Source organism: Lytechinus pictus, chromosome 7, assembly GCF_037042905.1.
Source record: "Lytechinus pictus isolate F3 Inbred chromosome 7, Lp3.0, whole genome shotgun sequence".
Classification (NCBI taxonomy): domain Eukaryota; kingdom Metazoa; phylum Echinodermata; class Echinoidea; order Temnopleuroida; family Toxopneustidae; genus Lytechinus; species Lytechinus pictus.
The window spans coordinates 20,052,022-20,077,650 of NC_087251.1; the positions used below are offsets into that span (position 1 = coordinate 20,052,022).

General features: G+C 34.9%; 1 protein-coding gene across 2 annotated transcripts; it reads left to right on the top strand.

The window, feature by feature from the left end:
• The first annotated feature begins 305 nt into the window (after positions 1-305).
• Positions 306-24,937, top strand: LOC129264797 (REST corepressor 1-like). Of its 2 annotated transcripts, XM_064102173.1 has the most exons (12): positions 306-624; positions 726-782; positions 8,634-8,717; positions 10,608-10,822; positions 13,685-13,812; positions 15,927-15,999; positions 16,391-16,500; positions 17,036-17,237; positions 18,341-18,473; positions 19,355-19,521; positions 19,743-19,912; positions 21,840-24,937. In XM_064102173.1, exons 1-12 carry the CDS (start codon positions 486-488, stop codon positions 22,000-22,002), a joined length of 1,641 nt encoding a protein of 546 aa, XP_063958243.1. In that variant the 5' UTR covers positions 306-485; the 3' UTR covers positions 22,003-24,937. The 2 variants fall into 2 exon arrangements, with proteins under 2 accessions (XP_063958243.1, XP_054758717.2); XM_054902742.2 differs by lacking the exons at positions 306-624; positions 726-782 and adding an exon at positions 1,249-1,314.
• Positions 24,938-25,629: the final 692 nt, after the last annotated feature.

Below are 25,629 nucleotides of genomic sequence, written 5' to 3' on the forward strand. Positions count from 1 at the left end.
TAAATTTCATTGTTTGCATCCAGTACGTTACATTTGGTTTTATTGTTGTAGATTACGCTAGTTAGTGTCCCTTAGAGCACCCGGAGAATACCTTATTTGCTGCAACACTCACCTCGTTAAAGGGGGTGTGACTCCCCCCCCCCCCCCCCCCCCCCTCGGGCGAACCGGGTTTTACACGAGGGTTAGGGCATATCATACACAGGCAGGAAACATAGGAAGGGAACCCCTGTGAAAAAATCGCACAAGCTATGTGCATGTGTGGTATACGTAGTGAAGACGAACCGCACTGCAACGTACGCACGAGTGCCGTGTGTGTGCACGTAATAGACAAAGCGTTGCAAAGAACGAATCGGAGCTGTACGCCGACTCTCGAGCCCCAGCCAGCGTTTCCGAGCATTAAATTTACTCTTTTTAAAATCGTAAAATTTCAAAGTTTAATCAGGGGCGTTACATGTGGGTTGTATTGGACGGATTTCTAAATCAATATGGGGGTAGTAGACAAGAATAGCAATTCCAGCTCTGAACATAATCATCGTTCTAATGGATCGAATTCCGGGGGTGCCAACTCTAATGGCCATCCATCAGAGGAAAGCGGGACCAGCAGCTCTGGAGAAGATGATAATGGTAGGTTTAAAAGTAACCTAATTTCATTTTTAGATCTTTTTCTAACTTTTTTTAGAGATGATCTCTTTCTATGACTTTTTGTCTACATTTTGTATTTTCAGAGCCTGGAATGCGTGTTGGTTCTGAATACCAAGCCATTGTTCCAGAACTTCAACCTGGTAAGTTTACTTTTCAAAATGTATTTTTTATTTATTTTTTTAATGTTGAGTACGAAACACTTGAATTGCCATATTTTTTATTCAATCACTTTTTCAGAATTTCTTAATTTCATTTAAGTAATAAGAAATGATTAAGTTGATGGATGAAAATAAATACTTTCAAAAGAACCTGTAAATTTGTTTAAGGCATATGTACAGTAACATATGATGGGGACCCCCGGTTGGGAAGCAGCACAACGCAACCGTCCGGGGGTGCAGCACATATGATTTATCATGTCTGAGATAATTTTTATTAAAGTTCGATTTCTGTAATTGTTTTCCCTTGTTTCTGTACATTTCTCTTTTCATTGGTCAGGAATAGCATTTTCTATAATATACTGTCAACATTATTCCTACCCAACTTCCAAATTGTTCCTGTATTGTTTATTTGTATCAACATTGATAGATATGTTGTGCACCCCCTGTACTTTACTGGCGGAGCACAGTTTCATATTGCTTTTTGTGCTTGTGGGAGGCTTATCAATGATATACAGTAGGTCACTCACGAATGGTGTTTAACCGTATGCATACATGAAAAATGATGTGATAGTTTTTACAGTTGTGCATTTACAAAATTATTTCAACAGTGTGTTTAGAGCTAGGAGTCCACATTTCAATGCTTATTTATTACATGTAGGGTGTAGCTTATTGTTTTATTTTTTAGAACTAGAGGTCTATTTTATTCATTTATGGTCTAACTTAGATCTAACTTACACTACAGTTATACTTTTAATTTGTTTACTTTTTTTTATATTTGTGTCAAGTTGGGTGTAAGTATCGCTTGTTTATTTGTTCATTCATATTTGTCTGTTTTGGTTTGGGACTTTCGGTTTAAATGACGTTCATTTTATGTCAATGGGTAAATGATCAAATTTTAGATACAAGTTATGAATTTGAAATCTATAATTTAGATTTCTATTTGACCAGTGTACAGATACTCTTGATTTTATTGATACTCTTGATAAATTAAAATTGATTTTATCCACTGAAGGACACTGTTGCTTTCCTTAATCACAATAGGGTATATATAGTTTATAAACATTTAATTACCTCTTCTTGTTTTGGTTCAGGTGAGTTGGTTAGTTTGTTGTGTTTTTTTATTTTTCTCAAATGGTTGAATGTTTTGATTTGCTTCAACCCATTACTTTTTTAATTAGCCTATGTGTTTTATTACATGTAGTTTTCAGTCACATACAATCACAATATTTAAAAGTAATTCAAAATGATTTGAGACTTAAAGAGATAAACAATCATAAATACATACAAGGAAAATGAATAAAAAATATAAATGAAAATAAGTGCATTTATTGATGTGTGTATTTTTTGTTTTCAGTTTTTTTTTTTTCATTTATTGTGTGTTACAAGTATTGCTTGTCAGTTTAATATGTAGTTGTCTGAATGTATGTACGTGTTTTACTTGGGGACTTTTGGTTATTCCTTGTTTGGTGTTGGTGATATGTCACTAACTTGTGATAATGCTTTAATTTTGTAATATAGGTCTAAATGGTTGAAATTAAGTGATGAAATTAAGTGTTGAAATTAAGTGATGAAGACAATAGATTTTAGAGAATACGATCAGTATAGATCTTTATATAGCGAGTAAATAAAAAAAAAACGAAAATCCACCATTTTGTGATGTCACATGACACAGACTAGCAGAGCTGTCCATCATACGTCATGTAACATGAATTACCCAGAATATCAATTTTGTCAAAGTATGGGGGTCTAGGGAACTGACCATAAGGGTAAAATGTGGGGTCTTGGGAACTAAATATGTACTTGGCGGTGTGAAAAACAGGGTTTACGGAACGGGATCGCGGTACAGTTGGTACGTGCACGCTAGCGGTACACGGTGCATGGAGCTGCTTGCGGAGGGAGTTGTGAAGCCGTGTGTGCAGTTATCGCATACAGTGCTCGCGCTGGACAATTTTGGCATGGCAAGGGAACTGAGATGTTTCGTAACGGGGGTCTTGCGAGCGGGGCGGGGTGGCTTCTGAATGGAATTTTTGTCATTCGGAGTATCTAGAGAACTGAAAATTAGGTCTGAAAAAGGGGGTCATCAAAGCGGCATGTCCCCGTACCACCAATATATGTGAGTGCCCCCCCCCCCAGGTTTTGTACCCCGTTTATGAGAAAAATATTTTCCCTTCATTCAACAAAAATTGGAATTTATATTACATGATAGGCCTATATGGGGGAACTAATCGCATATACATGTACATGTATATCATCAGTGATTTTATGAACTGGCACAAACCTTAATTTTCTAAATTGATTTTTTTTTTTAGCATATCTTAAGACCGGTCATTAACTGACCAAATTTCAGATCAAAATTTCAGATTTAAAGAATAGGACTTAAGGAGCATATTTAAATTTTGCACGAAATAACACATAGGCCTACCCCTCCTTTGATTTTACAAAGTGGCACTAACTATTCTTTCTGTACTGTAGCAGTTTCCAGAATGGCACGCAGAGGTCAATAACCAGACTGAACCCGACCTAGATGTTTCACTTATGCATGCACATAATAGCCTAATAAATGGTGTCTATTTCGAACAATAAAATATGGATTTTAAGATTTAAGATTTTTTTAAATGTACTGAATTTTATGAAGTGACCTAACAAACCCTGTTTTTCATAAAATTGGTTTCTGAAATGCATACCTGCACTTCATTTCAAATATTAAAAGAATAAATTCAAATTGCGAACAAATTTTTGCATAAATTATAAAAGGGCAGAATGTATCCTCTAAATTGGTATAAAATAATTGTTCTGGTTTCTTTCAAAGTGCGAAGTTATGAGCGTCAGAAAAACACTGAAACTTTGAACTCAATTATCTCAAAATTGTGTTTTGGAGACCAGGGGCCTGTTGCAGAAAGAGTTGCGTTGAAACGCAAGTCAAAATATCAAGTGCAAGTCCTGAATACGGGTGCCTCATTGGCTGAAAATCAAGTTGCGCAAGATTTTTTTAGTTGCGTTTGATCGCAACTCTTTCTGCAACGGACCCCTGTTGTGGTTTGGGCCAGTTCATAAAATCACTGATGATATGACAATGTTGCAAATTAAAAACTTGAAAAATGCATAATCTCTTATTCTTTGATGGATTTTCAAAAACCTTTACCAAAATATTTTTTTTTCAAATTTTATGCTTTTCTTAAAACCTGGGTAATTTTCAGGATGAACTTCCCCTTTAAGAATACACGAATGATAGGCATGTAAAACCTAAAAATGACAATGTAATACAGAATGAAAACATATATGAAAAAAATAAGCAATTTTCCTGCCAGGTGCATTCTGTTTACCCCTCCCCTGTGCTTGAAAGTGAGAGAATAGGTGGTTTCAGACCGATAGAAGTTCGTCAGTTCCAGGTATTTTCTGATCGGGAAATTTACCCCGATCAGAAAATACCAGGTAATATTGACAATGTGAAAGCAAATTACGTGTAATCTCCCCGAAAGAAAATACCCACTAAATAGTAGGTACCGTACTTGTCAAAATTACGAGAACTTTCGCGGGTATATTTTTCAAGGTCTCAGGTATTTTGGCAATGTGAAAGCAATTTGCGGGAACTTTTAGCCCAACGTGTAGTTGGGTGCGGGCGCCGTGGGTGGCTGCTGAGCAAGTGATTTTGAATCTCGCGCCTTGCTTGCATACTGCGCATGCTCGTAACTTCAGGAACTTATTCCGAAGGGTATGTTTCGGGGCGGTGTGAATGCAGAAATAATTAAAGGGTATTTTTTAGCCTAAAAATGTTCTCGTGATTTAACAGGGATTCTTGCGATCGAGGCGGTTTGAAACCACCTATTGAGTGTCTGAGTTAGGAGAAAGAGAGAGAAAAAAAGGGTGAAAAGGCAGTGGGGTGGAATAAGACAGAATTGGGATAAATGATCCATATCAAGGCACTGATATGAATCAAGGCTATGAATTATGTGTATGCTGGTAATATACAAAATTTTCACATGGCATGTATTTCCTTGAGATTGTTTTTTTTTTTAATTTATACTTTGGAAACTATTAAAGAAAATTAAGAATATACCTTTTATATCTTGATTGCCACTGATTCAATTTTTTTTCAAGTTGAGAAAAGGTGCCTCAATGCCATAAGTTCAAAATCTATGATTCTATATAACTTGTTTCTGATGTATCCTTTGGCATGAAATGTATGTTTAAAGTCTACATTAGAATGACACTAATTTGCTTTAATACAAGAATATGGCACTCTTGTCCCACATAAAGACATTCATGTCAGTAGATCTAGCATGACATCAAATGATATTGGTCTTTCAGAGTCAAGAAAGAAGGTAATATTCCTCATATATTCTTGATGATTTTCTAACTAAATAAAAATACTTTCAAAGTAATATGGAAAATAGATGGAAATTTCTTACATGTGAAATGGGAAGTCTGAGAATTTCCAGCAACTTTTGGAGAGGTCCCCCCTTCCCCCTTATGGTCAAACGATTGTCAAAATAGGAAAACATTTATGCTTTTAATTGTCGTTTGAAGGCAGTTAAACTTTGTGACTTGGCTACTATGTAAGGAGAATCCTCGAATAATTTTCCATAATATACTAGTATTTAATTGGGAAATAAAATTTGTCCCTTACTCTGTTCATGTTAATCTTGAATAAGAATTTCTGAATATCCATAAGTTTATAGCAAAGCATACTGTATGCAGTTCATCGACCAGGCATATATCGCACAACTCTTCTTGCCCCGGGGGGTCAAATGTATTGCTGTACAATGCGTGACCAAATTATTTCCAAACACCCCTAAACAAGTTTTTTCTCTCTGTGCAAAATAACCCCCTTAACAAGTTTTTCGCAGGCTTTATTTACACATTTTGGCCCCTAAACAAGTTGTCGCCAGAATATGACCTGGGGAAAAAACATACCCTTAACACGTTTGACCCCGCAATTGACCATTGACCCCACAATTGACCATTGACCAGTCTTTCAAAACCACCCTTTTTCTTGAAAATCTGTGTTTTTAAAAAATACCCTTAACGAGTGCGCACGTGGCCAGAATCCAAAACTGAAAAAACACCCCTTTAAATGCGTTTTTTGGGTCATGCATGTGTACAGCAATATATTTGACTGCCCCCCGGTCTTCTTGGTACTCAGCTCCTTGATATCCTAAAGTCACATTATCCCTGCCTCCCCCCCCCCCCCTCTTCATGTATGTTTGGCTTTGAGGAAAGTACCTTCCCTCATTTAAGGGTTCAAAACAAGACTATGAAAAGGCTAGCATTATGGTGACAGGAGTCAAAGACTTGGGCAAACTTGGAAAAGAAAAGAAATTTTATAAAGAAATCAACATACCTAAAAAATTCCATAATTTTTTTATTTATTGATGTAAAGTTTCAATGTAAATGCCAATATTCAGGCCTGCAATATTGTGAAAAAGCTAAATACCTATTTCATACAGCAGAATATTGGCACGAGAGTGCTTGGTTTACAATTGTAATTGTATCCCCCTTTTCATTGAGAAAATAACATTGTCACCTCTTGCTTAGGTCCGGCTCTCCCCTTTTCCAAAATACTGCTCTTTTCAGAATCTAGCATAGTATCTTGTGTCATTTAACTAATATCTTGGGTTTTTTTTTTCATTAACAAATTATTCATACATGTATAATGTACAAGGATTAAGTATTGTGTAAATACATGAGGTCTGCTATTTTCAGATTTTTTTTTTGCAATAAGTTATCAGGCTGTTACTCTGCATTAAGTTTTAATTATGGATACAAATCTGGATTATGAGTACATTGCAAACAATGTGTCCAGCATGTGACCTTGATACTTGATGAAATGCCAAATTCACCTGAACAAAAAAGCTTGTTTGAATAAATGAATATTATACAAAAAAACGAGCAAGTATAGGCTAACCCCAAATAGGAAGATCATTTAAATCAGATACTGCTACATGGCCTACATGTAGCCCTATGAATGCCTAGTCAAAGGGGAAGTTTACCCTGAAGAAAGTTTGTTGTCAGCAGAAAAAAATTATAAAAAATATTGGTGAAGGTTCGAGGAAAGTCCATTAAAGAATATGAAAGTTATTAGAATTGTAAGTTTTGGATTTGTGATGTCCTAAAATAGCAGCTGCCCCATATGTTAAGTAATATAAAATGCATGAATTTCATTTTTCTAATGGTTCCTGATGACTTATGTTTGTTTTTTGTTTTTTTCTTCATGATCGGGTGTGAAATGATTTGTCTATTGATATAAGAAAAGTACAGTAAAAACCATTTTCAATTTTCTGAGAAAATGACATTTCCTTGATTTTTTTACCATTCACTATGTAGGAATGCTGCTTGCATATATATATCGTCACAAATCACTTAATTTAAATTCTAATAACTTTTTAATTCTTTGATGGATTTTTCTCAAACTTGTGGCAATATTAATTATTACATCAGGGTGAACTTCCCCTTTAACCCTTAATAGACCGGGCTTTTGGGTGTTAACTGACTGGGGGGGGGGGATTGAATGAACTTGAATTAACCCCCCCCCCTCCGGCGGTGGTTCTAGGGTTTGTGCATAATATCACAAAATTATGATTGACAAGAGTTCTTGTGTCAATACTGTTGCACACCAATTCTCCCATAAATTGTGTTTTGAAAAAAAAATCAAATATTTCGTCTTTTTTGCCTTAACGATAAATGGAAAAATTATAATTCCAGTAAAATAATTGAATTGAGTCTTCACAGAATATATCACCTGAAAGCCAAGGATCGATGGTAGTAGAGTATCATCTAACTTTCCAATTAAAAAAAGTTGGAGTAGCCATTTGATTTTTTTTAATTGCTGATTCTCTGTAATTATTCAAATCAAACATATCTTGTCCCTCTTTTCAGCGATATTAAAAAATAAAAAAAAGCTACTAAGCATAAGGAGTTATTTCCTGAAATTGGTTTTGATATCAAATAAAAAACCACACAGATAGTTTAATCTCTTGTGAAATCACAAAATTTATCCTGTAAAATGCACTAAAAATATCCTCATTATAACCGTTTTAGGACATACACATTCATGTAGGTTGGTAATGAACTGGAATAGTGATAGCCAAACTTTTGGGGATTTACCATATACAAAGATAGGCTTTAACCTATTGTGATCCAATGATTAGCTTTTTTTTCCTCTACATGTATAAAATGTGAAGATTATGAAAATCAAAATAATTGTCCTTAATAGAAATGGAAAAGGTAAAAGTGAGTGCTCCCTCTTTTGTGTACTGCCCGTAGTCACTGTTGTGTTTAATAAACAACATGTATGTAAGTTACAAAGATTTAAAAGTATTTCCGTTTCCTATTTTTCGTACCTTTAATAATTCATTGATATTTTGAGTACAGTATAAATTTTAGTATTAAGCTTGTTGAAATGTAAAAGTTATAATTATCTTTTTTTTTTAATTCAATGAATAATTAGTGTTATGCTTGTTTGATTATTTTTCTCAATGGTATCATTTACATAGACATGAGTTTGGGATTGACTAGTCCTTTAACAAGCAGCTGAAAGTACCATGTACCTTATTGTTTATTCAGTTACTAATTCTATTGCCAACATGATTGTAGAACAGTTTGTATTCAATACTAAATCCTACCCAATACGATATACACGATAGGCTTTATGTACATGACTACTTCCAGGCTTTAACAATTACTTATTTTGCTCAATACAAAACCAACATTAGGCATTGATTTTTGTAATATATCAATATAATGACAATTGGGTATTGGTTAATCATTTATAATGTAACAGACCGATACAAAATAACTACATGTAATTACCATATATTTATTTCTCTGCATTAGATGTTCCTGTTGGGCGCCGTGGAGACAGCAGACCAGAGGCTTTACTTGTATGGACTCCAAGTCAGGAAATTTCTGATCCAAAATGTAAGTGCCATAAAACAGATTTGTTCAGTTGTATACCATAAAGCTTGAACAAATAGATTGAATTATAACATGATGAATCAAACATGCTTAGTGGCTTAAATAATCTTTCTACTGAATGAATGGCAAAAAACTGAAAAAGCTGAAATTTCATCAAAATTGATGTAAACTAAAAAGTAGCCTACTGATATCTTTAATATTGTGTTCAAACATGGTGCACATAGCTCAGCAATTTTATTTATACAGAGTCAATGGGATATGAGGCAGCAGATCTATAAGTGTTGTGAGGGAAAGGATTTTTTTGGGTCATAAAACAACAAAAATAAGCAGATTTTGGCAACCATATAAATTTACATATAAACTTACATGTAAATTTATATGTTTGCCAAAATTTTAGGGCAAGAAATATATGTCAAGAGTTGTGCAGAGACAAACTCTTGACATCATTCAACGTGACTCATGCAAATAGAAATCATGATATATGATACCAGTTCTTTTGATGTCATAATGCAATATTAAGCGCCCTATATAGCGCTATGATGTTTTGTCCAGGGAACTGTAGACTTTTTAAAAAGGTTGTTATGTCTGAAAAATTGTTTTGTCACATATATCTAAAAGAGATTTGATGTGTAGAGTTCGGAATTGTACAATGTACATTTACTTCTAGATAGACCGGTCAAACTTAGTGGTGAGGGTGGTTTAATGTGAGAACTGTTTGTTATTAAAAAAAACAATTGAAAAAGATTGGTATGGACACCCTTCTATGAATTGCAAAGTTGGTAATCAAGCAAAAAACAGATTTTTTTTTCAATGGCCTGGGGTTCAAATGATACTTTGCTTTTTAAACTCATATACTATGGAAATGTGTATTTGACATCAGGGTAATACAACATCCATCAGGGTCCTTATTGATCAAAGAAATATAGCATGTGATTTTCACTGACAAATGTATACTCAGCATCCCAGCCAATGAGACACAAAGATTTCAATAGCTTTTAACAGTCGTTGACAATCACTTGCAAGTGGCAAATGTCTCCCAAGGTCCAGTAACCAATGGCCAATATCCAGTAGTCTGTAAGCTTGTTTCTACTGGTTATTCCACACCACCTTGTATTTATTTTAACCAAATCTCAGTGGGTGGTATTCTGTTGAACCTGGGTTAACTTAAACTTAGACCATATTTTTATGGAGTGCCAGTAGTCAACTTATTTATTAATTAAAATTATTCTTATCCTGCTGCAAAATGTTGTCCAAAAATTATTAAAAGAAAAAGTATGGAGTACCGAAGTGATGATGTCACAAAAAACTTTTTTAGCATTCCATATTTTGGTAGAGCATGATGAAAAAACCCCACAACCCAAATTTGGTGGGAATCGGTCCATGGGGGCCTTAGATATGACCTCATAAATACATGTACATTCACTTCACTGGGGCTAATTATGTATTCATGAGGTCATATCTAGGGGCCCCATTGACTGATTCCTACCAAATTTGGGTTGTGGGGGTTTTTCATCATGCTCTACCAAAATATATGTATGGTATCAAAAACGCTGATATGCAAAAAGTAAAAATTGATGATGTCACACTTTAGTACTCTGTATGAATGATAATTAACATTATAACATTATATTGGCCACGAATATGGAAAAAATATAAAGCCCAGTATTCAATAGAAGTGTGATTTGAAATTCTAGTTTAGACTATGGTTGAATTCTAGTTTAGACGAGGGTTCAGAATACCACACTGTACATGTATGTCTCAAAAGGTGACCGATGGATCACTTCACATCTCCCCAATTTTTTGAAGCCCATTACTTTATAGAAACACACTCAATGGCAGGTGATATTCAGTTAGTTTTCTATAAACAAACTTCTTTCCTTCCCTCATGTGCAGTGGATGAGTACATCAGCGTGGCCAAGGAGAAGTTTGGTTACAACACCGAGCAGGCTTTGGGCATGCTCTTCTGGCACAAGCACAGTGTTGAGAAGTCTCTAGCTGACCTTCCAAACTTTACACCGTTCCCTGATGAGTGGACCGTGGAAGACAGAGTTCTCTTTGAACAAGCATTCAGCTTCCATGGAAAGAGTTTCCACCGCATCAGGCAAATGGTGAATATCTGTGACGTAGCTTAAAAAGTCAAATTTCAATTTTATCGAAGAAAAATAGAATTGACATTAATCATTAGAAAGAATATGTTTCCATGCTTTCAATCTTTATCATTGCCTTAAAGAATATTGTTTATGATAATGCAAAGATAATATTAGAGCATTAATCACTTTTGAGTCATAGGTAGTCATACACAGTGGAGTATTGAAAATTTGTTCTCTTTTCCATGTACCTTTATTTCCAGAAGTGGAACTGTTGGAATTAACTAGTAGAAATAGATGGAGACAAAATTGCTCTAAAATTAAGCATACGGGCATTTTCACGGTAACTGACATTACACGGCACAATGTTTTCACACCTTTCATTGTGTGTATCTCTAAAACAACAAATGATGGGAGTTTGCTTTTGATAGAGTTAATAAAGTGAACCTTGCTGTATAACCTGATACTAAGTTTTCCTATGTAACCACATTTTTTTACGCATCAGCAAGCAAAAATGTGTCGGTAACTGACATTACGCAAAAGGACATGCAATTTTAGGGTGTTCATTAAAATTGAAATATCTCATGTCCCTGAGTAGATAGAGTAATAATTTGAATATGTTGATATACCTCTGTTACTAGGTTAAGATGTGTCAAAATATTAAACAATTCGTTTTTGTCTTTTGGGAGCTATGATAATTTTTCCACAACCATGCTGGTAACTGACATTACGGTAACTGACATTACACTTAATTTGCCATAGAGATAACACATGGAAGTCAAATGTGTGGAATCATTGCATTGTATCTTCTGTGCAGAGCTTCACATGAAAGTGAGCTTGATGTGGAAGTATACCCGAGTTTCTAGGAACATTTCAATGAAAAAACTTTTTCTTTTTCTTAATTCCTTTCTTTGATTTGAACATTTTTATCATTACTTGTCGGTAACTGACAATACACATTAACATTTACCAGTGCTATATGATTTTCAAAGGCATAATTTTCTTGGTACTTATATGTAAGGCTTTTTAAAATCATAAAAGTTTCATAATACTTCACATTTTTAATTATCAAAAGATAAGAAATGTATGTTTTACTTACTCTGGGGGGGGGGGGGTCATAGCAGCTACATGTTTTCCTATAGTAATTTAATATTGCATTGACTGTACACATGGATTTTTCTGACTATACACCCATAATATATTCATCAGTTTTATATTGACTTTTTAAACCTTTTCCTTCTCCAACCTCCCCCTCCCCTCAAAAAAGGCAAAATGAATAAGGGTCTCCTCCCCTAGGCTACACGTAACCCTCCCCTGAATCTCATGCGGCCATGTAGTTTTATTGATTTCTATTCTGGTCAGTGCAAACAATGCTTGTTCATATCTGTCAGATTTCAATTCTCTTCATAATTTGTTTAATCATTTTCTTTGCTAATTTCTTTTTTAAGCTGTCAACAAAAAATAAACTCCAGCTTCTAAACTGAAACTGAAACCTATTTGTGAATTAGAAAAAAAACCCACAGTTTTAGTAGATCCATGCAACAATGATCAGAACTGTCAAATTTCACTTTTCATCTATACTTGTAAACCAAAAACAAAATTGTATCACACATCCACACTACTAACAGGTATAAAAACCAGGAATTTACTTTTAGCGAGGCAATGCTCAAAAGAATCCTATAAACTAAAAAAGGGACCATGGAAATCCCCTTCATCACAATGTTAAGCTTAAAAAATGTTGCAGATTTAGGCAATAGGTTGGGAAAAGTACCCCCTACCCCCCCCCGAAAACCAAACAAAAAATTGTCTGATACAATTAGGTACTTGGTAACTGCATGTACAAAACAATTTCATAGTAATTTTTTTTTGCACGATGGGAATGCAACTTCCTTCATAATTTCATATTGTATTCTTTGTGAACTATACCTTTTAAAAGTCAATAGCAAGCTCCTTCTGGTGTGACTTTTAAAGTGAAAGACTTAAATAACAAGTATACAATATTTCTTCACCATAAAATTGACCACATATTTGCATTTCAATATTGGTAACCAATGTTTTATCATGGTAACTGACATTACATCTCGGTAACTGACATTACATTTTCCACTTGGTAACTGACATTACATATATTTAATGGTACCCTATGGCTTCATTGTTAATTGGTAATCTTTAATTTTGGTGTAGAAGGGAGGGGTGTTACCTAGAGAGGAAATCTACCAAGTTTCATTTAATATATCCTCTTTTCCAGGAAATTAGAAAAAAAGTTCATGTTTTCGGTAACTGACATTACATACCTTATCACTTACTTCATCAATATTTTTTTATCAGATGAATGAATTACTGGTGTTCCTTTCTGTGGGATTTTAAAAAGTGTTATAATAGCAAGCTAAATCACAGGCAAAAACATCATGATCAAACCTGTTCTTTAAAAATCTGTCAAAACAAAATATGTATCAATATACTATTTTCAACACTAATTTGTATCCATACTTTGGCAGCCATTTTGAAATAAAAATTGGCTGCCAGGGTCGGAAATGTTTTTGTCTCGGAAACTTCAGGTCTTGTTTTATTAAAAAACATAAAGCTTTTGACATGAATATCAACTTGATTTTTTTGCCTCTGTGTCCATCTGTGGTGAAAATGCCCATACAGTAAACATTCAATGATCTCAATAGGAGGAGCTCATTCTTGTTTTCAAATTTGTGATATTCAATTGATATTTTATTTGCAAAGAGTCTTTCTTTTTTCTGTTTACGTACAAAAATGCTTATTCACAAATCAAATGTAATACATTGTCACAGATAAAAATGGCAACATTCAAATTTATTTTGTCTTTTCCCATTGTTGATTAAATTTGATAATGATACCTTTCTCCTCCTTCAGTTGCCTGACAAGTCCATTAGCAGCCTGGTGAGATATTATTACCAATGGAAGAAGACACGAACACGTACCAGTCTCATGGACAAAAAGATCGTCAAATCATCAGCTCCTACTACTCAGAAAGAAGGAAGGTAAGTTTAATACCTGTAAACCCGGGGGGTGGGGCACTCAAATTATTTTTTGATGGGGGTGTGCCTCACGAAACTCTGAAATGGGGGTCTAAGGAACTGACTAAAAGGGTAAAGTGTGGGGTCTTGGGAACTAAATATATACCGCGGTGTGTGAAAAACAGGGTCTACGGAACGGGATCGCGGCACTGTAGGTATAGTGCTGTGCATGTGCTAGCCATGCATGGCGCAGCTACTAGTTATATGTAGGGAGTTCCCAAGCCGTACGTGCATCCTCTCACATGCGGTGCTTGCGCTTGACAATTTTGGCAGGGCTGGGAAACTGAGATGTCTCGTAACCGGGGGTCTTGCGAGCAGGGCTGAGCGGCTTCTGATTCGGAGGATCTAGAGAACTGAAAATTAGGTCTGAAAAAGGGGGTCATCAAAGCGGCACGTCCCCGTACCACCAATATATGTGAGTGCCCCCCCCCCCCTATTGTAAAGATGTCACATATTACAGTCATTCAGATTTTTGGAACCAATGGGGAAATAATTCAGGGTGTCCTTGATTCTTTGATTTCATATTACAGAGTACTTTCAAAATCTTGGCTCTGTAACAAGAATCATTTAATCAATTGCAAAACTTGCAAATTTACAGTTTACTGTGCAATTAACTTCAACCTACCCACCCTTCATGAAGTTTTCAAATCTACATAATTGTCAGCATAGGAAATACATAAGGTCGATGGGGGATTTCGCCCTCATTACAGCCCAAATTGCCCCTAAAATTTCCCCAAATGCATGCTTTTGGGGTGGCCAGTCTTTCTAGAGTTGCCCCAAGATCTGTTCCAAACAATATTCAATATTGTTTAGAAAATCAATATTCTATCTGTGGCAGAAGAATAATATTTGCTTTTACAGCACAATTACTTTTTACTCTGAAGCGTAGCCCTTCTAATGAAAGAAGTAGACCCCAAAATTCTGAGAAAGAAAAATATAAATATACAAATGATGCATGGGTTAGAGTGGGTCAGTAGGAACTGTGTGCACAAGGTAACTTTGGCATGGTTTAACCCACGAGGCGCAGCCGAGTGGGTTTAGACCATAATGCCAAAGTTACCGCGTGCACACAGTTCCACTGACCCACGAAAGAAACCCATGCATCATCTGTTTTATAGAATGGAAAAAAATTATTGAATAAACCACAAAAATTAATGATTTACCGGATGCATGATAATTTCATGCGTCCGGTAAATTCAATTTACTGGACGCATGAAAATATTTACTGGACGCATGATTTTTTTTACTGGACGCATGATTTTTTTTACTGGACGCATGATTTATTACCGGATGCATGAAAATACCAAAATGTAATGCAGACCCTTTGATAACCCTGGACAACATAAATATTTATGCCTAAATTGATAATATGTTGGCACAAAGGCATTATTATACCCAAAATGCCAGATACAGCTTTGCATTGACTAGTCTAGATAGTACCGGTATGAGGCAGCCTCAGACCTCCAATAGCTGTGTGTGTATGCCCGGGCCGCGCCGGGGGCCAGTGCCTACGGCTGCCTGGGCCTGCAGTGGAGATTTGGCTGTGCACAGCCAGCCCAGCTGAAACGTTAGATCGTATGTCTGGACTTCTCAACTAACGAGTTTGCAGGCAGTTTTAATCCCTATGACAATTACGGTACCGTATTTATACTTACAGATCATTTTGCATCCTTTATTTGATTCATTCTGCCTTGATCGAAAATTCAAAATTTTGACGTAAACAAGCGTAACAGTACATGCGCGATGACATCACAATGACCTTTTCGGACGATAGCTTGTTTACAGTGGATATCGTTTTGATTATCGGGATATCGTTCATGCAGCCAGTAAAAATTCTTGCATTGCTCTCAACCAATCAGATTGCAGGGATTTTCCCATCCATTCTATAATAATTGTTTCATACCCTGGTTGTTGCATCATGTATGTCATCATGTATCTCCAGGAGATTAGTGCATGTTTTGTCTCTCTTAAATACCCAACCTATGTAAATTGTTTGTAGTTTACAAATCTTCAGTTATTGTACCTTGTTTGTGGTTATCTCTGGAATATTATATTTTTTCTTTTTGTCTTTCCTCCAGTGGAGAAGAAGAGCCTCCTAAAGAAGAGGAACCAGTTGAGAGCATGGAGACCGACAAAACTGAAGCAGCAAAGGTAAGCAGCCATTTACTAATGAATCTAGCTATTTGACAGTATATACGTTGGGGGGGGGGGTTCATGGTATGAATGTTTGTGATAGATATTTATTTAGTAAGCATCCAGAAAATGACATTGTTAGGGAAAAAAAAAAAAGAAGCAATTCTGGAGAATATGTCATGTCTATTCCTTCCATTTCTCACTAGAATTGGCTATATGCATATCTTTTTTAAGAATTACAATTAAATTATACAAGCTGCAAGTTGCAATCACAATCAAGTATTGATTATAGCAAAATGTGTTACAATTATGAAAAGTATTATGTTTAATTTGTTGATCAATTATATCTGTATCAAAAACTCAAAGAAGATGTTTAATTTGCTATGGATGTTCTTTCATGTTTTTGTAGGATGGAGCGACGACAAGTAAAAGTGTGTGTGGTAATTGTGCTAGTTCGGTCAGTCAACTTCATACTACACCTAAAGGACAGCTATGTCATCCGTGCTACAGCTACTGGAGGTACACAGACTTTTATTCATGATTTCATAAATTTATAATAACATACAGGTATCATGAGTGTCTCACTGAAAATTCAGTCAGTGTTTCTTGATCTTGTATTTTAAGTGTAATGATGCCACTTTGTTTGCAATTGTTTAGGCCCAATATTGTAAATGTTGTGTGCAGTACAATAATCTCTAAGTTCAAAATGCTCCTTGTGAACCTTTTTATCACAAAATTGACAATATTTTTTTGCTCTCTTTGTCATGATCTGCACATATGTACAATTGGCCTTCAACCTTTAACTTTAGCCATTCTGTGTACAGTTATCATTTGTATTCTGGAGTTAAATTTCAAGCTCTGCTCCCATGTAAAATCGTTGACTTTAAATTCTCTTCATTTTTATATGTCAGCTTTATCTTTACTTTTGTGCTGGGCATTCCATTAAGGAAATTAAAATCTTTAACCGAGTCATGTAAATTCATTAAAACAAATATTGAGATATAAGAACTGTAGGATTTCTTTTCATGTTCTTGTCAATGATTCATTATTGCAGGCGTACTGGTGTCATGCGTACCCACGTGGGCCCGGTGAGAAACGAGATCCAGACTCACCATCGTCATCATCCTATGAGGATGAAGAAGAAACCCCCGCGAGGGATGTACGTAGATCGTGATGACCTCCTTTCTATGGCAACCACTCAGGCTGATGCCATCTTTAAGGGCTTGGATGCAGACATTGTTAATCTCAAAAGACAGGTGAGAGGCATATAGCAATCTGCCAGACAAAGAGGGAAGCCATATAACCTGTTATATTTCAGGCTTGGTCAACCAAACCATTGGCAAGACAAAGCTCATCAACAAAGTCGGCAGCTTTGACGCATAAAAAAAGTTGCACAATTTTTTTGGTGAATGGTGTCCATTTAAAGGCTCTCAAATTTGTTATTTAGTACAAATGAATTTCTTTGATGTGCCATATTGTCCTAGCAACTTCGGAATTCTTTTGTTACAGATGATTTGCCTGACTGCAAACTTTTAAGAAATATTATTGAGCTTTGTTGCATATTTGATATGCAACTTTTACCTGTACTGCTTATTATTTCCTTTTATTAAATTTCTCTATATTAGTAATTCTGTTGTACATTGTTTACCTCTAGTGTTTGTGTAAGATTGATAACAAAAAGTCAGTACATTTTTTCCTATTGGTTTGAAGAGAAAAAAGCTTTATTTCTGAACAAAATTTCGTACATATGTTGAAAATTGATTTTCAGAAATGTTCTAGTGAGCATTTACAAATATTATCTATTTAGAGTGTATTCGCGATGCATTAAAACACATCTTTAGGTGTGCATCAATTGCCTGTTCAATTCGAGAGCATATTCCTATTAAAGAAGATCAAAATCTGACGAATATCCAATAGGCTCCTGTACAAAACTTGCTGTCCAATATGAGACCGAATTCAACAAAAGAGCATGCATGAATGCGCAAAATATAGAATGCGTACAACAATGAATGCAATGCGATAAACAGCATAGAGCACAATGATACTTAACGGCATTATAATGAATTACATTTAAGTCATATTTCTACATTAACCTTATGAAGTGAGACCATATTAACCGATTGTGGTAAATGACTTGACTTGCTCAATCAAAATTTTCCCACTTTTTTTTTTGGGGGGGGGGGCCAACTAGCATTACCAGATTTTAAAAATTCTAATTGTCCAGCCAATAGACATGTTTATTAACCTATATTCTCATTTGATAACAAAGGTTGTTTTTGACAATGTGGAAGGGTATTATTCTGAGCATATTTCTTATTATTGGTAATATTCACATTTTCTTTTCTTGTTTTGATTATAGCTCCAAAATAACAAACAATTGGTTGGTCAACAGAAGGAGAAGATGATAGATGTTGATAGCTTTCGTCCTCCTGAGCCAGCTCAGAGAAACAAATCAAGCTGGACCAATGATGAACAACTACTTGCTGTACAAGGTAAACAAAGATAGATCAGAGGCTAATAGGTTGTACAGTCGATTCTCATGCTTGATTGCATGTAATAAAATGTAATCAAGCATATAAAATCAGCCCTTTGATCAAATGCCAAGCTTTGTGTCAGATGTTTTATTGATTTACCATTGTGATATCATGTATTGTACAGTTATTAATGAGCTTTATTAATGCTGTGGAATTAATAGATTTCCTTGTTAAAGAAATTGTTAATCATCATTATTTTCTCTATCAAAGGTAAGTGAATTGGGTGTTTATAAATGTGTTTAGTTCATACCATTGTTGTGACCTTTCTCACTGTTGTAAAAATACTGTTCTAGAATGCACATTTTAATCGCTATAAATGGTCAGAGATTGCAAGGAAATATGATTAATATGATGATGTGTATGATGGTAGATTGTGATATAGAAAGTGGAAGAACTTTGAAAGTCTTGTGTCCAACTTTCCAACATTTGTAAATGGGGTACACACAGGCCTCCCCCTCCTGGCTTTGTAAACTTGCAGATTCAAGAGCCAATGAAAATGGTGCTCCCTAAGTTTCTAGCCTGTGCTGTGTTTATTTTATAATTTATAGGCTCTTTTGCAACTTGCAACCTTGGACTATTTTTGGCATATTGGGGAAGGGGGCAAATCACCTTTTTCCTTTGATATGTAATGAAATTCACTGTTTTACTATAATGATAATGATGAAACACAATTATTGTATGGTGCATATCACATTATTATATAATGTCCCCTTTTGCTTCCAAAGGATTATGTTCTCAGTGTTCCATCCTACAGCCTTGATGGCCAGTAGCTGCCTTACTGCTTCTAGCCTTTGTGATGATAATGTTAATAATGGCTAACTTGTACTGATTTATTTCAGCTTTAAGGAAGTACGGTCAAGACTTTGAAGCAGTGGCTGATGTGATTGGTAATAAGAATGCTGCACAGTGTCGTGCCTTTATGGTGACCTTCAGAAGACGATTTAACCTTGACAAAGTTCTTGAAGAGTATGAAGCAGAGAAGAAAGCAAGAGGAGACACTAGTGAGGTAAGACATTCAGAAAGTGAGTGATTGGATGGTATTGCTTAATATCCTAATTTTTCCAGATGGTGCGGTAGAAACATAAAGAAGTGAAGTCACCCATTTTAATAACTGATAACATGTGGACATGGAAGTGTAATTTGACAAGTCAACTAGAACATTCTCCTTTGGAATGATTGTTAAAATCATTGTCTAGTTTCACTGTTTATTGTTGTTTTTAATCTCAGCCACCTGTAAGTAGTGCTACCAGTACACCATTGGCCACTGCTCCCCTGGCTGTTCCAGTCATCGCTAGTGCCCCACCCCCTCTGCATAGACCAACGGCAGCACCAGCTCCCGTTGTCACTCAGTCACCCCAATCACAGAAACCTCCACCTCTACAAACACAACAGCCAAGGTAGATATATCTTTTTTCAAAATTATACTTATAGAAATTGTTTTTAATTGTCAAGCATATCATTTGCTTTATTGCAGTTTCTGTAGTAAAAGTGGGGCTGATGGGATGAATGCTTTTTAAAAATAAATTTATTATGTACTCCCATGATAAATTTGCCTTTAGATATAGCTTACTTGCTATGCAAGTCAGAATATTTTTTAATGAGTGATGAGATCCTTTCACTTTAATAGAGAAAAATTAAATTGCTTGCAGGAATTTTCTATTCCTTCAATTGCTCCAAGAATGTAGGTTGATGAGGCTTCTGATCTCAAACTTACGTTTTTTATTTGCATCTTGAGGAGAGAGACTGCTCATTTTATTATTACTCTTTTGACCTTTCAAGCATGTAGAAAAAAGAAAAATAAAGGATAAATAATTGAATCTATATCTTATTTGGCCTGTTTTATTAAAGTATTCTTGAATTAAGGAAGATGTTTGTAGATGAGAAGCTCTTCCTTTTATGCATTTTGCGCATGAAACAACAGCTCAAGCTTATGCAAGCATGGAAGTAATAACTTTGCATGTCTGAATAAATATTTTTTACACAGATGGCATTATATAGATGTCTATTATTATTTGCAGATTATTTTCATAAACAATAGATATGTATATAAGTCCCATTGATACGTTTGTTTTATTATGGTTACCATTTTATTAACCAGTTTATTAAACCGTCAAGTAGGAAATATATGGTTATGAATTCATGCTGATTTAAAGATTAAGCAGGCTGGGGGGGGCGGGCATTTCATGATTGGTCAGACACCTGTGCTTCTCAGCCAATCAAAATCAAGGAAAATTGTCAGATAACAATTGTAGATGGAACCCTCTCCAGGTGCATTTGATTGATAGGTTGTTAATTACAGGACATGCCTTTATGATATTTACCTTATAGGTTGTAAATTACAGGACATGCTATGTGAAATTCACTTTCGTGTAAATTTCTTTGATCAAAATTTGTAAACAAGTAGGAATGTGTAATTCACATTTTCACTGGGATCTTGTTTATGAAGGAAATAGAGATTCAGTTATTTAGGGAATATTGGATGGCCTTGAGTGGGATGCGTTGAAATATTGTTCTTCAGCGAGTAACAGTATTTCTACGCATCCCAAGAAAGTTGGTCATCCAATATTCTTATTATTATTTATATACCCCCACAAAGCTAAACATAAATTAATAAAAAAAAGTTAGTTTAGTAGTAGGCCTAGTGTACGGTATCAGTTTGTAAACAACAAATTCACACACATGCATTGCATTGTATGTATTGCATTATACGTAAAATTCTCACATAAATTACATGTAGCTGTAGCGCGCGTCGCGTCGTCTGCATAATTATGAAAAGCGCAACTAATACGCAATGCAATTTCGTTGTGACGTTACAATAGCTTCATGCGCTCAAACATTTATTAACCAATGATAATCTTGTGGGCGGGGCAAAATATTCATTTCGTCCAATATTGAAATTATTGGACGGTTTGCATGGGCATTCACGTTAAAAGTCAATTTCAATATTTTGTCTCCTCGATACAACCTCGCAAGACGTCAGAAAATATCTGCACCTCTAAAACACTACATCTAAATAATAATGATACATAGACTAGGTCCTTATAGGAAATATATTATTCACAAAATTTTATGGTTGGATATTGATATTGCAAAGGCCAGCTGAAATTCCAGTGGATCAGTATCAGTTATGTTAGTTCAATTTCTGTATAAAAATAACATTATTAGCATGAAATTTGCTGACTTTTTAACATTAAAAAAAAAATTGAGGGGTGGGTAATTTTTACTAAAGTCATATCCACTTTAACAGTTTAAGATAGTTAAATGATTGAATTTCATTCTTATATTTGTGAAGTAAATTGGTTATCCTTGTATCATACCTACCAGATTCCTTCACCCTCGAAGTGCCCTCCAGCAGCCCCCACCACTTAGACCCAGCACAGCAGCATCCGGTCCCCTGGCCCGCTCTAGACCGCCCATCATGGGCCCCTTATCAGGGCATCCCCCTACCATAGGAGCTGCTACGCAAAGGGAGCCATCACCACAATAGATTTGCCTCATCATGCACCAGTACCATGTCATAGGAGGCTACAACCTAGCTTCATCCACTAGAATGAACACTTTTGTCTTACAAAATTCAAGAAATATAATATATCCATTCATCTAATTGATATAAGTCGTTTATGATACATCAAAACCTATAGCTCCTTTTTTTGTTTAATTTCCATTTACTTTACCATACAACCTCCTCTTGAAAAACTCAATTCATTTTTTTTTTTTTAATTTCCATTCACTTTACCATACAACCTCCTCTTGAAAAACTCAATTCATTTTCAAATGTTTAAGCACTGATTTAGTTTGTGACTAGTAGCAAATAATATGATCAAGTTTTAATAGATTAATGGATGAGACTGAATTCCCAAACAAGTTTAAGAACAATGACACATAGAACAACATTAGCTTGTGAGAATCAAAATGAAGTGCCATAGTTCTGATTATGCAAGGTGTGCTATTTTACTCTATGTCCTTTGAAAAAATTTGATATTTCAATTTTGAAAGTACAAATCGAGGAAAGCAAGTGGACGACTTGGCTGTAATTGTACTGGAAACGAATCCAAGACTTGGCCGTAAAACTTGCAGAAATTGAAAAACCAGGTACTGCTTAAATTATGATGGAATGAATAAGATGTATCATTTGTAGCTCCTTTCACAAGTTATCTCAGGCATAGATAGTATTCAGATTATTCTGTTTTCTTGCAAGTTTGTCATCTTTTCAATGTGACTTTTCAAGCTTAATAGTCATGATATATAACTCATGTCAATGCACGTGTTGCCTATTGTGATTATTTCACTAGTTTGCATATTTTTTTTATCTGTTTGACATTGATTTTATAATGGATACTTTCTTTGTTCCCATTGTTCATCCTACCTACTGACTTTATGAAAATATTGTTGATGTTGTTGCAATGTGTTAAAGGATTGCTTTGTAATATGTTTTTTTTTTTTTTTTTTTTTTTTTTATTTGGAATTTAATTTATTTTTCAAAAGCATTACGAATAGTAAGGTAAATGTCAGATTGTAAATAGTAAAATTACCTTAATTTATGAAATGCTGAAATATATGTTGATGTTGAGCAATTGAAACAAGACTTTGGGTTTCAGTTTTAACTGTAAATCCAAGGTAGACATTTAAAAAGCTGCAGATGAAGTCTAGAAATAGACAAGTGTTTCATTCACATTTGTAGATATCAGTCCTATGTAAACATTTGTACTTTTCATATTGATACTTTGTACAATTATATTGAGGAAACTATAGATGGAAACATTTTTGAGAACTATGAATAGTGTATTTGGAATAGGTAGTAAAGTAACAGGAAACGGTGAGAAAAAATAGGGTGATTACATTTTCCACAGGATTTTGATGTGGAAATTGAAATATTGTCACCAAAATTTGTGTTGAAATTTATGTCAGGTAGTGATTTCCTGAAACAACTTTTGGGCAATTCCACTGTGGAAAACAATTAATCCTTACTGTACTCAGTGTATTGGGCCTATTTTTGATCTCCCTGCTGATTGAGGCCCCCCTCCCATCCCTGTCATCTCAGCCGCTCAGTATGTGTTCGCAAAATAAAATTTGCACAAATACCATTGACAACATAGTCTCAAATTATATGGTCAATTTTCCTAAAATTAATTTTGCTTTGAAACTCATAATTTGTAGTGTAAATGCCCCTTGAAGGAATCTAATGATATATATTTTTTATTGGGGTATGTGTCAATGAAATTTATAGGCAACACTATTTTGATAATAACCAGCATTAAGATATTCATGCATTTATAACTTTTAGCATGAAACACATTTGCATTGGATTTGCACATGCAATCGCATCTTCAAGCAACTTTTGGCATGGCGAACAACTAGAAAATTATCTCAAAATGCCTTGAGGTTTGCATTGTGCGTTGCTGACATATTATAGGAGCCCCCTCTCCCCATTACTCAACAAGCTTATAATACAATATGAATCCTAATAGTCTTAGTTTGATTTTAGAATATATTTTTCATTCTGGTATTTTTGTATCCAAGTTAGTAAATGAAATACATTGCCCATGTGGAATTGCCTTTGGATATGAGAGAAAAATCATTTAAACACTGCTTGTTAGGAGACTTTTTTTTTGCATCTGCCAAACCAGCAGAAACTGGAGAGACAGATAAATGAAAGTTTGAAGAGTTGAAACACTATACCTGTCTGCTAATTATTTAATGTCAGGGAGAACAGTGACAACTCCTTACTAGCTGAAATTTACCTGATAGTTATCTACTCACCAATGGTCATAGTTGAATGGTCTCAAAGAGGCTGCAAGATTGGTGGACTGGTTAAATTCTTCAGCACAGTTCTTGTAAATATATAGATTATTTTATACAAATTCTTGTCTTCAAAATGAAAAAGGGTATTTACAAAGTAAATAGATGCTCACCCATTTTCACTTGAGTTTCTTAGTATGTCTTTTATAATAACGTTTAAGGACACATGTACATAAAAGCACAATAATACTAATTTGAAATTACCTGAAGAAGTGAGCGAGTGCTGCAAAATTTGGGGCTATATTCGGCTCTACTTACCATTACCAGGTAGGTAAATGAATTAAACGACTACGTATACACTATTTTCCACCTCTCTTTCTAAATGGGAGATTTGTAACCTTTTTTAAGTGAAGAATTTTGATATCAGAATTTGGGTAGGCACTTAACTATACCATAATATATTGTAGTAATTTATTGACTAGTTATGTAAATACGTGCACAATGATGGAGGCATAGTGTGAGGGGAATTGTGTTTTCTCCTGCCAATATGAGCATTCATTGTTACAATGTCTTATACTGTTAATTAACCCAGGTTTCATTTATGAATGTGATGCGTTTCTTCTACACATTTTTTGTATATTATATATACTGTTATTGTAAGAAAAAAGCCTGTTCCATCATTATTTATTTCTGTTCTACCGGTAATTCTTGGGTTGTTTGTGAGGACTGAAATTATTTTCCAGAAGTAAATGTCGACCCCCCCCCCCCCATGCAACAAGTGGAGTTGATGAATTACAGAAGAATCAAATAAAACAAGCACTGTACTGACAATTTCAACAAGTTGTAAAAACAAATTTGATATCAAATTAAATCCAAGAGCTCGTCATGAAATGATTTGATATACATGTATGTAAAGGGGTACTCCATGCTGAAAATAATAATTTGAACAGATGGAGTAGACAAAACACTGAAAATTTCATTAAAATCAGACAAGGAAAAATGAAGTCAAGACATCTTGGAAGTTTTGCATATTTTTTTGCTGAAACTGTTTTGCATTCATGAATATGCAATGAGCAAGCTGGTGATGTCATAACCACATTTATTCTTGTGTATGTTATTGTATGAATTCCAGTTTTGTTCTCCAATAATAAAAAAATTGATTATTTATGCAGGGAGGCATATCATACACAAATGTATGAAAATGTGAAATAAGAACATTCTTATGTTAAAGGAACATGACATCAGACCGCCTATTGAATATTCATGACAGCATTCATTTTATCCGTTATCGCAAAATGTATTGCTCATCTTTAAATTCAAACTTGCTGAACTTGGATGAAATCTACAGCGTTTTGCTCAGTGAATTTTACTCTTT